Below are 14311 nucleotides of genomic sequence, written 5' to 3'. Positions count from 1 at the left end.
AGATATTGCCAACAATTTTTTTTTTTTTTTTTTTTTTTTTTTTTTTCTACCCATGGTTAGTAAATGAAGGATTTCAGTTCCCAATTGTTTTGTTTCTGGATGGTCATACATCACACATGTTACTGCCCCTGAGTCAGTTTTTTGCAGAGAAGGGCATTGAAATAGTGGTCCTATATCCAAATGCAACACACATTTTTCAACCTATGGATGTTGCTGTGGTCCGTACTCTAAAAAGTCTTGAAAGCAAAAAGTGCAAGAATGGCGCATGGAGCATGGACACTGAAACAAACAAAACTTTGCACACATTCTCCATTCAGTTCTAGATGGTATAATGCCCGAGATCCTTCAGTATGGGTTCCATAAATGCGGATTATTTCCCTGGAATGCAGAAGCTGTTGTAGTTCCAGAATTAGATGTAACTGAGCCACAAGTGGCTACAACAACAGCAATCCCAGAGTCCCAGTTGAAAGAGCAAATAGCTTGGCTCGAAGATCAAATTGGACCAGAGAGATTACCAACTTTTGTGGAAAATAAGGGAGACTGGGCAGGTTGTGCAGAAGATTTGTCCCTTTACAACCTTTGGGAGAAAGTAAATCAACAAGCTATACATGATCTGTCTCCATAAGCAACCTCACCAGTACCATCATCTGCACCACAGGATGCCTTGCTGAGAGATTGCCTCAGGTTTCATCACCAGAACAACCTTCTCAACTTCAAGAAGTGGGAAATACAACACAGTCAGTGACACTTCTAGAACTCAGCACTCCACAAGAAGCCATAATGACAACAAATGAGCCGAAACCATCAATTAGTGCAGGCTTTGTACCATCACCCTTTAAAACAGCTTAGTTTCAGCCTAGTCATATTGCTTCAATAACAGTAAAGAGAAAGACAGAAAAATTTCAGCTGTTGTCACATCTCCTCAAACGATAGATTACTTCCTAAAAAAGGAGGAAATGAAAAGAAACTAGAAATGGAGAAACAAGAAAGGACGAAGGCTACAGAGGACAAGAAAATTATTCAACAAAAGAAGAGGGAAAAAAGACTAGCCAAGAAAGGGAAAAACAAAGTGGTGGTGTCCGATTCAGATACTTCAGATGAGAGTGAAGTTCCATTAACGTTCTTGAAACTTCGTTATCAGACTTTCTTGAGATAGTTTACATCTATCTTTAAGAGTCTGCCAGTTCAGTTCATTCAGTATCTCTAAACTGAAGTCTATCACCTGCTTTAACCTCAACTGAGCCTATGTGATAATTACACTTCATATCCCTACAAAATGTTACACCCAGGTATTTGGACGAGTTGGCCAATTCCAACAGTGACTCACTGATACTGTTATCATAGGATACTACATTTTGTGAAGTGTACCATTTTACATTTCTGAACATTTAAATCAAGTTGCCAATCTCTGCACCATTTTTCAATCTTAGCAATATCTGACAGGATATTTATGCAGTTTCTTTCCGATAGTACATCATCATAGATAAGTGCATCATATGCAAAACGTACAGGGTTACTATTTTCTGCAAGGTCATTAATAAGCAAAATGAACGGCAAGGGTCCCAACACACTTTCCTGGGCCATATCTGAAGTTACTTCTACATCTGACAATGACTCTGCATCCAAATAACAAAAATGTGCCCTTCCTACCAAAAAGTCCCCAACCCAATCACAAATTTCACTTGATACCCCATATGATTGTACTTTTGACAATAAGTGTAGGTCTGGTGCTGAGTCAAATGCTTTTTTGGAAATCAAGAAATAATGCATCTACCTGGTTGCCCTGATCCAGAACTTTCAGTATGTCATGTGAGAAAGGTGCAAGTTATGTTTCACATGATTGGTGTTTTCCGAATATATGTTGGTTGGCATTCTATTCAAGACACCTCATTACATTTGAGCTCAGAATATGTTATAAGATTCTGCAACAGATTGACGTCAAGGATATTGGACTGTAGTTTTGTGGATCACTTCTACTACCCTTCTTGTAGACAGGTGTGACCTGTGCTTCTTTCCAAGAACTGAGCATAGTTTTTTGTTCAAGGGGTCTACAATACATTATAGTTGGAAGAGGGGCTAACTCAGCCGTGAATTCTGTATACAATATGACAGGGATTCCATCGGTTCCTTGAGATTTATTAAATTTTAATGATTTCACCTGTTTATCAAAACAACAGACATTAATAGTAGTAATTTCATTTGTCTTTTCAGTGATTCAGGGATTAAACTGGGACAATTCTCCTGGGTTTTCCTTTGTAATGGAACATTTGAAAACAGAGTTAAGCACTTCAGCTTTTGTTTTGCTGCCCTCAATCTCAGCTCCTGTCTCATTCGCTAGGCACTTGCAACTAACTTTGGTGCCACTAAAAGCCATCATATAATGCCAGAATTTCTTTGGGTTTTGTGAAAGATTCTGCCATGGTAGCCATTGAAGGTATCACACGTTGCTCTCTTGACAGCCAAACATGTTTCATTCAGCATCTCTCTTTCTATAGCCATACAGTGACTAAGTACCATGGAGAGTCCTTTCCATTATGGACTGTTCTAGGGGCACATATCTTTCCAGTGCATGATGAATTATTCTTTTAAACTTGATCTATAGTTCCTCTACATGCTCCTGCCCTGGTTCACTTGATACCCCATATGATTGTACTTTTGACAATAAGTGTAGGTCTGGTGCTGAGACAAATGCTTTTTTGGAAATCAAGAAATACTGCATCTACCTGGTTGCCCTGATCCAGAACTGTCAAGTTCCTCACTGAGATGTGACACTAATGCTTTGTTATCTAGTTCATTGAACATATGTTTCTTTCTGCTTGTTCTAGTTGTCCTTTGGTAATCATTGTTACCACAAACACATACCAGTTTTAATATGGCCATTCTCAGTGAGGTGAGATCTATTTGTTGCCATTAGATCCACTATATTTCCATCACGAGTGGGGTTCCAAACTACCTGGGTCTTTCCGTACCGAGTGGTCCAGCACTGGCTGCTTGACCATCTCAGAAAAATTTTACATTTGCTGCGTGAATTCCCCAATGTTTAGTAGCACAAAAATATTTAAAAAATTGTTGTTTATTATTTTGAAATGGTGGCCATATTTGTTTTAGGTAGCATGTGGTTTTTCATATTTGCAAGCTTCTGATGACAATCATATCATAACACCTCAAGAAATGTTTGAATTCTGTAAAAAACATATCAAAGGAATTACCTACATTTTTTTACAATGTGAGGAAGTACAAGAAGTTTGTGACAATGTCTTGAAGGAAAGGTACAACACTTGTCAGAAGATTAAAGGCACTCTATCTTTTCATTGTTCTGTATCCCATTCACAAAACTTACTGAAGTGTAAGATAACATCAACTTCACCTGATAGTGAACTTCATCTGTGTGGAAAACTTGTCAAACTGGTTCTTCAAAATAAAGAGAAAGTGGCTTGGGTTTATGATGAACAGTGGTGGATTGGCGAAGTTGATAACATCAACTGTCAAAACCAAGATGTACATGTTGCATTTTATCACCCTCCAGGACCAAAGACATCTTTTTAAAAAATTGAGAAGAATCAAGAGGAAGCTGTCTCCCATGGAATTTACAACTGTGACTGGGCAAACTTATAATCTAAAACCCTAACTGAGTAAACAAATTTCTCAAATGTTTAATGACTGATGTACTAAAAACACATAACAAGAGAACAATATGATGTCATTAGTAAGGCTTATTTTCAATAAAAAAAGTAATCATAGATATGATTAAATTATGTACTGTAATTGATACATTTTATTCCATAAGCCTAGATATTGCAGAAGTTAAAAATGTATTTTTGACTCATGTTTGTAATTTTTTTTCCATAACTTCCAATTGAATCTCAGAGTTGAAATTTATACTGAAGTTTGATATCATAATGGTCTGGTCCCCTAGCAAAGATATTGCAGGCCACAAAATGGAAAAATTAAAAAAAAAATTTTTTTTTAAGTGTATTTTTTTAGTGTAAGCTGCTCACCATTGATACTCTACAAAAAGTAACTATACTATACAGTGTAATAGCAGCAAAAATATTAAAGCTGAGAAATTACTCTTTCTTTGGAAAACTACTGTTCAAAAATTGAGTTTTTTTAATTTGTGGCTGATAACTTTGAACTACTAAAAATATATTAAAGAATACATTCAGCTAAGTGATGATGATGTTAATTTGTAGCCCAGAGTGTGTTGAACTAAATGCATTTTATCTGAAAGGCTTAGGACAATCCACTACTGAATAGCTGTAAAAAATGTAGATGCTTGCAAATATGAAAACAACACATGCGGCCTGGAACAAATATGGCCGCCATTTCAAAATAGCCTAATAAACAATAAATCTTTTAAAAAAATATTTTTGCGACTACTAAACATCGGGGAATTCACCCAGCATATATAAAATTTTTCTGAGATGGTCAAGCAACCAATTATTTTTTCTTGGACAACTTGGTGTGGTAGTTTTCCGAGAAGCAATTTATAAAGTTCACTGGATGTCTTATCACACACATCAGTAATGAAACTAACTTTCCCAATTGATTGTTGGATGATTTAAGCCTCCACCGATGATTACAGTATGCTAGGGCAACTTACATACAAGTGAAGCGAGTTTTTCTCTAAAGATATCAATTACATTAGGAGATTAGTTTGGTGTACGATGGAAGGATCCAGTAATCATTTTATGCTTACCACTGATACTGAGTCTTGCCCAAACAGCCTCACATGCAGCTTCAATTTCTATCTTGGTGGATTCGAGTTTCTTGTGTACTGCGACAAATACACCACCTCCATGTCCCATTTGCCTACCCTGTCAATATATACTTAAATTTTCCCCAAAAATAGCACTGCTATCCATTTCATCTTTCAACCAGGTTTTTTTTTACCTAGTATTATGTGAGCTTCACTGCTTTTCAGGATCACTTCAAAATCTGGTGCTTTGCTGAGAATGCTTCGGCAGGTAACCATTAGGATTCTAATGCTCTCACCTGTGGGAGGCATTTCTTTTGATCTTACACTGATACTTACAGCTATCATTATTTGGATTGGATGGAGCCACCTAATCTAAAAAAAATCCTTATGTGCACCCCATGCACAATCAGCTACCTGAGTAGCAGCCTCTGATGTGCCGTGGATACCTGGCCCATTTAGAGGGACCCTATGGTGCAAGTCCAGGAAGTCACAGCATAGCTTCTCACAAAACCTTCGACGTCTCTGGTTCAGTCCTCCCACTTGACTCAGAACCAAAGTTCTGAGGACAATGCTGGAAATTATGAGCTTCGTTGAGACTCCATGTGCATGGCTGTTGTTCTCAACTTTCTCTGCCAATCACTGGAATGACCCAAGTATGACCTTGTAGCCCAGAAACTGGCATTATGTGTTCCAACATGCATCACAATCTGTAGTTGGTTGCACCCAGTACCCTCAATGGCTGCTGGAATAGCTTTTTCAACATGTTACTGCTGTGTTGGCTCCTGTCTGACAGATAGCGTAATAAGGAACAGATTCCTCTTAAACAGTTCAAAATTTCCCTACTTTGGCAATTTTGTTGATCAAAAATAGTATAGCTAAAGGTATTGATTTTGGTAGCAAAATTTCAGAACTTGCAGCAGAAAAGTTAAAAGGAAGAGATTCTAAGGTGCATCTATCACTATGAAAATCTTTGGTTGTTTGTACAGCTTTACTTCTCTCCAACCATAAAAATGGTTTACAAAATAGTTAACATTAAACATTTTTTTCTTAACCAATTGTATCAAAAATTGACCCCCCCCCCCAAAAAAAAGGAAAAATAAATCTGTTGATGTTTTCGTGGGGTTGATGAACTAAAACTCTACACAGGAGCCACAGTACCTAGCTGGGTAGTGCTCCCACCACTGCTACAAAACCAGGTAAGTTGTTCCTTAGATTTATTTTTAAATTTTACCAAACATCTGTGACCAATTAAAGTTTTTCATATGACACCAACCTTTGACACAAAATCATTTTTTCATTGCACTACCTGAATAAGCTTTTCCAATGTCAATTCAAAGTTTCACTCTGCCACTAACCTCTCACCAATGTACTTAATTCCAATATATATATCCTATCAATTTTGAAGTCATTATGTCATTTTGACAGTGTTGACTGGGTAACATCCTTTGGAATTCTGGAATTATTGGGGATAAAATGCACAGAGAGAAAATTTATCAATAATTTGTGCAGAATATGTAAAAATTGTCATTGTTGGCAGCATTATTATTTTTTTGAATTCTTTTCACTTGTTAGCTCTCAACATGCCACTTCGCTTAGTTCAATGTATACTAATACGGTGTAAATACAACTGGAAAGGGGGCATGTTACAACTGAGAGATATTTACCTTTGCAATCAAAACACTTACACCCAAAATGTTAGGGTTTAAAAATAGGGAGCATTAAAAACATTCACCACAAAGTGTGTGACAAATTAGAAAAGAGGAGTGGGGAGGGCTGCTGTCCTCAACCCACTAGCTGGTTTGAACAAAAAATGCTGATCCTAATGGAGGTGTACGATCTTGCTTTCCTCTGACCTTTAAACTGACTAATCTAGCCAGATTCAGGGGGACCTACAGTGGATTCCAAACAATAGTGAAACTAGGCATTATTCGCAAAAAAGTATCCATGTAAAGCTACATTATGATAGAACAATGTTTTTCAGGAGCACTGACAAATTTTTTCTGTCATGAGCATGTCAGAGATGAGAAGCACTTACATGCTACAAAGATTTAGGAAGAAATTAACAAAAGCCTTCTTCACTCAATTATCGTGGACTTGTACTTTAATTATTTAGGGAATCTAAAGAACTGAAGCAAACCAGAATTTGAACAAACTGCTCATCTTTAATGGCACGGACTTATGAGCTATAATCCTATGGACTATAATTGTGACTTCTCCCTATAATACAGAAAGAGTTTGTTTTGCAATTATAGTAAATTTTCTCAGTGAAATTCACAAATGGTCACAGAAAGTTATGTTTTTCTTTCAATTTTGGGAGAAATATTTAATATTTCACACAGTGAAGACATTGGCACAGTAGGTGCTAGGATGTGATCAAACTGAATTTTCAGTGAAAAACACTTCATTTGCAGAGGCAAATACACAGAAATATGAAAGCCCAGCATTTGCCTGGAACAATTTAGGGAAGCAATGAAAACTGAAATCTGAATGGCTGGATGCAGGTTTCAACCACTGTCTCCTAAACGTGAGTCCAGTGAGCTAACCACTACTCCACCTCTTGAAGTGAGAACAAAGAGAAGAGCAGAACAATCATATGCAATTATCAAAAATGGCAGAGAGAACAACCACAAAACATAATTATATGTGGCATTTTATTTTGGTTTGTTGAATTAAAATCTTGCAAAATACAGAATTATAAAGTGTGGAGAAACAGTTGCTTCCAGAAGTCTAAGGAACTTCCAATAACATAATTTTGTTGACAACAAAAGGTGATTGCAGTATGCTGACACATGGATGATTAAGCATTTGTTAACATTACACAGTACAGTCTCTATTATCTTTCACTTCATCAGTGGCTGCACAGGTTGCCCAATCTCATTCTCTGTTAAGCAAATGTGCAGATATATGCTATGCATCTGCGGTAGGCAATATTCAATATTAGCAAAACCTGAAAGCTAAAGATTTTGTTTACAAATGTACTTTTAGTCTGGTAAAACATTAATCATTCATTTTAAAATCAGTTGTTAACTTCCAGCAGTAACTGCATTTATCTGTGCTCTCAAATTTTGTCTTTCAGCATATACATTTTGCAGACAGTTTCAAATTAATTGATAATGGAACAGTAGATATATGAGAACTACATATATGAGGAATAAAATGTATCAGAAAGGCAAATTTAAATACTACTGATGTATCTCAACATCAAATCTGATGAGTAGTTTTTAAATCATACAGAATGTTTTATCCAACATACAGAAAACAGGTCTGAAAAAGATAAATTTTGGTAAACAGTAAAATTACAACAATCAGTCTGTAGGCCTAGTTTATGAAAATGTGAAACCACAGAGAAATTTGGAAAGGGAACAAAGAGAGAAGAAATACAAACTTCAAGGTATGCCAGTGATACTGTATTTCTGTCAGAGACAGCAGAGGACTTGAAAAGATTAGTTGAGCAGAATGGAATGGTAGTATTGCAAAGGTGAAATATGAGATGATGATGATTATTAATGTAATACAGAGTACAGGAATGCAACCGTATTAATCAAGTGTGCTGAAAGAATATGATCAGGAAATGAGATACTAAAAGTAGCGTAAGTCTTTAAAACGCAGACTAGCAAGAAAAGGTTAGAAAGTCTTTTCTGAAAATATTTGTTTCAAGCATAACCTTATAAGGAACTGAAGCATGGAATATTAAAAAATATAGACAAGGAGATTGCTAAAACTTCTGAATTTGGTGCCATAGAAGAATTACATAGGTAAGCTGGGTCTTTAATGAAGAGGTAGTAAATCGTATTATGGAAAAAAATATGACCTGCAACACAATTATTTGCAGCACAGCACAAGATCTACATTGAACTGGAAGGTAATAATTTAACTGAGAGTTGACATAGCTAGCTACTGAGACTGGGAAATAAATGTTGTAAATGGAGACCAAAGCTTGCCTATAGAGTGCAGATGTTAAGTGGCTGTAGGTTGCAGCAGTTATGCAGGAAGCAACATGTACAAGATAGATTAGTGTGGAGAGCTGCATCAAACCAGTCTTCAGATTGAAGACCACAACAACAACGGGAGCTGAGCTTATATTCAACATGAAATATTATGTATGTCACTATCTCAAGAAAGAAGGATTTTAATAGAGATTTCACAACAATATTGTAGCTCTTGATTCTGCCACCGAAACGCGTTTTGCGGGTGCACTATTTCAGAACGCGAATAACTAAAACCTGTGACTAATAGTATAAACATAATAGTGACAGGGTTTAATATTTATGATGTTGAGAAACAGTTGTAGGGGCCAGTCGAATCACTCAAATTATCAGCATAACCGTAAAAGTGAACAAACCTTTCAATACACGTGAACGATGTGTATTTAACATCTCGTTGAAATCAAAATACTTTTTACGCTGTGTCACTGATGCTTGGAAATTGTAAGCATTTAGCACAACACATATTTCATGCAGTGCGCGAACTTACAAGACAGATTTTATAAAACACAATTTCGTTGTTTACATTCACTCACCGATGAGGAATAAATATGTCAGAACATAAATTATTCCAATACACGCAAACACATTTTTTGTAACCTATTGACGATTATGTTTGTTATTGTCTTCACGAAACTTCCAACTCCATGTCACCAAAGATTAAAAACAGTCACTGAGTCACAGCATAATGATCTTTGGTTGTTTATTTCACGAAACGAATATTCAATTATATTCCACTCACATCGAAAGGTTGCACATGCAAGCCCTCACCACCGCTCGTGCTAGGCTACTTACAGCCGGAACACATATTTCATGCAGCACTCAAATTTACACGGCAGATTTCATAAAACATACTCTTGTGGCCTGTGGGAAAAGGTATCCCCCCAAGTAGGGATGGGCTATGATCGCGCTCGAGAAACGCGCGACGCGAAGGCAGTTTCTCGAGAACGTCTCGGGTACGCTCGAGAAGTTGACAGCGCTGCGCTCTCTGAAAAATTGCGCAAACCTTCAGTACACGAAGCACTGACCCGCAGTGGTCGTACTCGTCGTACGTACGTGCACGGAAAACTTTCAAATTCTATGATTGATATCAACTGTACTACCGTTATTAATGTGTACTGAAGTATTAGTATATGCCTCATAAGACAAAAATCATAGAATAGTTGTTAAAAGCAAAGCACAGAATTCGCATGAAACAGAAACTTTATTCTTACAAAATAAATTACCTTGTACATTCTGCATGTATGCATGCATGCTTAAACGTAAAAGAGAAGTGCTATAGCCTTTTATATACAGAAACTGCGTACATGCGTTTACTTACTGAAGAAAGAAAGGAAACAAAGTTGATCAGCAGAAGGCATTTTTACATCTCATTGCGGCACTGCCGTCGATTTTTGTTTAGAAATACGATTTTATTAACCAATTGGCCTTTTAGTCTGCTGATTTGTTTGTTTATAAGCAGTCCTGTTTTCGAAAATATTCTTTCACTGGTAACAGAAGTTGCAGGTATTGCAAGATTTTTTTTTTTTTGCCACGACAGCTAGACCTGGGTAACTGTTTTCATTTTTTTTCCCAGTAGTGTAAAGGATTATCCGTGCGTTGTAGGTACAGTTCTTCCAAATATCGTTGTACCTCCAGGTCTATGCTATCACAACCTATTTTCATTAGATTTGTATCGGAAACCTCTTCATCGAAAGAAGCCCATAAGGAACTATTGGCGTTTTGTATGAAATGGTACTCGGGGCTTACAGTCTCTACCACGTTTGCGCACTCTGCAATTACGCTTGCAGTGGCATCTTTTGAATGAATGGGATACGTAAATGGTAACATTTTGAACCGTGGATCGAGAACTTTAGCTACAGCATGTACTTTGTTTGTTTCTATTAATCCTAGCCGGGCTATTAGTGAGTTGTGCAGATGTTGCTGTAGCTCTTGCGCTGTCGTGGTAGCCCTCTTCCCATTGCATACGGTTAGGATTAGCTGTCTGATAACTGGAATAGCTTTCGAAAGAGAGGTATAGTTTTCAGTTGAGATTTCACTTGTTACCACTTCAAATGGCTCCATACACATAAACATTCGCTCAAAATTCGCCACTCGTCAGCTGTGAGGCTGATACATAGATGATAAACAGGCTGCAATGCATTCCTTTTGCTCCACTAGACGTTGTGGCATATAAAACGTACTGTTCCATCGGGTGTCAGTTTCCTGAATCAATTTACGAACAGGTTTTTTCATTAGAACCCGGATCTCATGGAGTTTTTCATTATCATTGCAATTTGTTTTAAAATAGCTAACAATTTGTCTTGCCTTCTCCCGCATTATGCAGAGCTCACTGTTGCTGTTCAAAGAACTTTTCACAGCTAAATTGATGGTGTGTGTGCTAAACAAGGCACATGTTGCATATCTATGTTGCCACTGTGAATAAGTTGTACGGCTGTCGTCATGTTACTGGCGTTGTCAGTTGTGATGCTTACAACTTTGTTTTCAATGTTCCATTTTGAAATCACGTTATCTAACGCCTCACTAATATTTAGCACTGTATGCTTTTCCGGGAAACGCAATGTCTCGAGAGCTAAAGCTTCCAGGCACCAATTAGTGTTAATGAAATGACCAGTTACAGAAATATATGCCTCACCATTGAGTGAGGTCCAAATATCGGTCGTTAAAGAAACACAAGTAGAGTCTTCCAAGGCCAAGTTTAAAGCCTCATTCTGTTTATGGTAATTGTCCTCAATCATGAGGCGCAACTTTTTTCGATTTGGTATCGAATGTTGTGGGTCCAACATTGAACAAAACGTCGAAAACCAGTGTCCTCGACGATTGAAAGCGAATGAAAATCGTCTGTTATCAAGACCACTAGTGCTAGCTGTTGTTGCTGTTTACTTCCCTCTATGAAGAGAAACTTAAGATTTGGATCAATGCTCCTGCAAGGGGATACGTTATCCTCGACAACTAGTCCGATAAAATTACATATCGTATCGTGCAAAGGCTAGGATAGCATAGGTTTGATTTGGGGGTATGTCATATGTTATCGGAGTGTGATTAAGAAATCAATGTTTTTTTAAGCGTGGCGGACCGCTTCGGACACTATCCGAACTTTTGCACGGAATTCACCTTTTGTACCATACGTACCTGGATATTTTGTCTGCCTCGTACTATTGGAAGAATGAGCCTCTGTATCCACGTACGTCGCTGTTTTATTGCTCTATAAATTGTGCAGTTTAAGATGTCTAATCATGCCCGTTGTATTTTTTGATACATTACGGAGATTTTTACGACAAATGTTGCAAGTAACGTTATCTTCATCCGCCGTAAAGTATTGCCAGCATCATGATGTTCGTTTTCGAGTGTCCATATTGATTTGAATAACAACTTTACGCGAATGAAACCTGAGACATACTAGTTACGAGCACGTGTTTGTCTAGCGGCGGCATTCAATTCATAAAACAACAGCGGCGCGGTGTATGTTGTCGCAGCCAACTGGCGCGCAGCGGCACTCGTCGCCGAGCCGTTTCTCGTGATCTTCTGGAGAATTGCTTGAGAGCTAGAGGCTCGAGGAATTCTCGGTGGGCTCGAGTCGCCGCGCCTCGCCACGCCATCACTATCCCAAAGTAAATTACAATAGGTACTCTTTGGAATGTGCGAAGGATTAGTCTTTGAGTGTGTTGTTGTTCTGAGTTGCATTCTATTGATAATGAAGTTGAGATATCTTATTTGTGGGTACAGTAATTTTCCTACACAACTGGTGATCCTGAGACGAAAATAATCCACGAACAGAAAGTATTGTCGCGTTTTACGCTATTTTTTCATAGTCATGGAATACATGGCGAAGCTGTTTACCATTTGCGAGGAGATCCTGCAGTTACAGTGGAAGATTGAAGTTCTGGAAGTTTCTACATCGAGGAGTGATGATAGGCCAGGTACAACGAACTTACCAGCTCCAGCAATATCCTCAATATCTCGAATGCATCCAAAAATTGCGTGCCATTCGCTAGCCGTCTTATTACTGTCATTCGCACCGTGCTTACATTTAAGGGCCCGTCATTTTCGTCTGTGCAACCTGAGATTTGGGTCGCAATTTTAGAAAGAATTTTCACCCAGCAGAAGATTACGGAGGATCAGAAGCAATTTAGGTTGGCAGTTAGTAATTTACACCAGAGAGTAACCACCTGCAACCTTCACACTGACGGAATTACGCGCACTCAAGACGGCGTTGATCACTCATTGCACCAAGTCACACGAACAAAAGCTTAAGCAGGAGCTGCATCACGAACAAAGAGGTGCCAGAATCGCATCGGAATTCTAGACACACTTATGGGCTATAGTGGAAATTTGTGTGGTCTCTAAAGAGTTGCTTCTCCGCACTTGGTTACAGTAACTGCCTCCACAAGCATAGTTAATCCTGATAGTGCATGAGGGGTGGCCACTAGACAAACTGTTGTGTGTATATGATTGCACAAACAGCAAGTCAGACTCGGCAGTTGCAAGGGCTGTATCACCAACAGATACTGTTGCTGCATGTAATAGCCAGGCATCAAAGACATCAGAAGAACACACATATCGCTGCACAGTGACATTTCGGCAAATACTGTGTAGGACCAGATCTCATAAATATACTGGACATGGCGATCCAAATGCAGGTGTTGGAGCTTCAGATGGGTTCAGACAGATAGCAATGCGCATTATATTCTACTAATCTGCCAGCTGAGGACTGCATCCAAGCTCAAGATGCGACATCGACCATCTGTTGTTGGGCCACAAGTTATGAAGTGCATGAGGCCGTGTGTTTACCCAAATGGCAAGAGCAGTTTGCAGTAGGTGTCATGGACCATGGCAGCTCCAATGGCGTGTGAATCACTAATTACCAGTAGCTGAGAGACTACGCTGCAATATTGATATAGCAGTGGAGACTAGAGAGCAACCTGTTCTTTCAAATCAATTGGTGATTCAACAGAAATGTGGAGAAAATCGCATCAGTAGCACATTGCCAACAGATGATATGGGATAGTATTCATGGTGGACATTGGTTTGGAAGTCAGCACTCTGCTGATGGCATATGCATTCGAAATGACAGCACTGGAACCACTGCAGCTGCTAGTCATTAATAATTCTAGTCATCTGTTAACGTCCCGTAATTTCTTTTGTGCCCAGTGGTAGAACCGTACACGACGTTCAAAGTCGTCGCCATGCAATTCCTGGTGCATAAAAATATGGTACGGGTGCAATTGATGTTGATGTAGCATTCTCAACACCGACGTTTTTGAGATTCCCGATTCTCGCGCAGTTTGTCTGGTACTGATGTGCAGATTAGCTGTGACAGCAGCTAAAACACTTACTTGGGCATCATCATTTGCTGCAGGTCCTGGTTGACGTTTCACATGTGGCTGAATACTTCCTGTTCCCTTAAATAACTTAACTATCTGACGAACGGTCCGGACACTTGGATGATGTCGTCCAGGATACCGAGCAGCATACATAGCACACACCCGTTGGGCATTTTGATCACAATAGCCATACATCAACACGATATCGACCTTTTCCGCAATTGGTAAATGGTCCATTTTAATACGGGTAATGTATCACGAAGCAAATACCGTCCACACTGGCGGAATGTTACGTGATACCACGT

The 14311-nt window shown here is 38.5% G+C and overlaps 1 protein-coding gene across 2 annotated transcripts in view; it reads right to left on the bottom strand.

The window, feature by feature from the left end:
* The window catches only part of LOC126484221 (SAP30-binding protein), a 33142-nt gene extending 23793 nt beyond the window's left edge, over positions 1 to 9349 (bottom strand). The window contains exon 1 of one of the 2 annotated variants that reach the window (XM_050107635.1): positions 9219 to 9349. Coding sequence is in view for 1 of the 2 variants with exons in the window: in XM_050107634.1 (XP_049963591.1) it covers positions 9042 to 9075 (34 nt within the window). In the remaining variant the exon portion in view is untranslated. Of the gene's footprint in view, positions 1 to 9041; positions 9194 to 9218 lie in introns of those variants that run through there. The other variant, XM_050107634.1, reaches the window with a different exon arrangement.
* Positions 9350 to 14311: the final 4962 nt, after the last annotated feature.

This window comes from Schistocerca serialis, chromosome 6 (assembly GCF_023864345.2).
Source record: "Schistocerca serialis cubense isolate TAMUIC-IGC-003099 chromosome 6, iqSchSeri2.2, whole genome shotgun sequence".
In the NCBI taxonomy this organism is placed as follows: domain Eukaryota; kingdom Metazoa; phylum Arthropoda; class Insecta; order Orthoptera; family Acrididae; genus Schistocerca; species Schistocerca serialis.
Note: the sequence above shows the minus strand (reverse complement) of the source record. Positions and strands in the feature narration are given on the sequence as shown.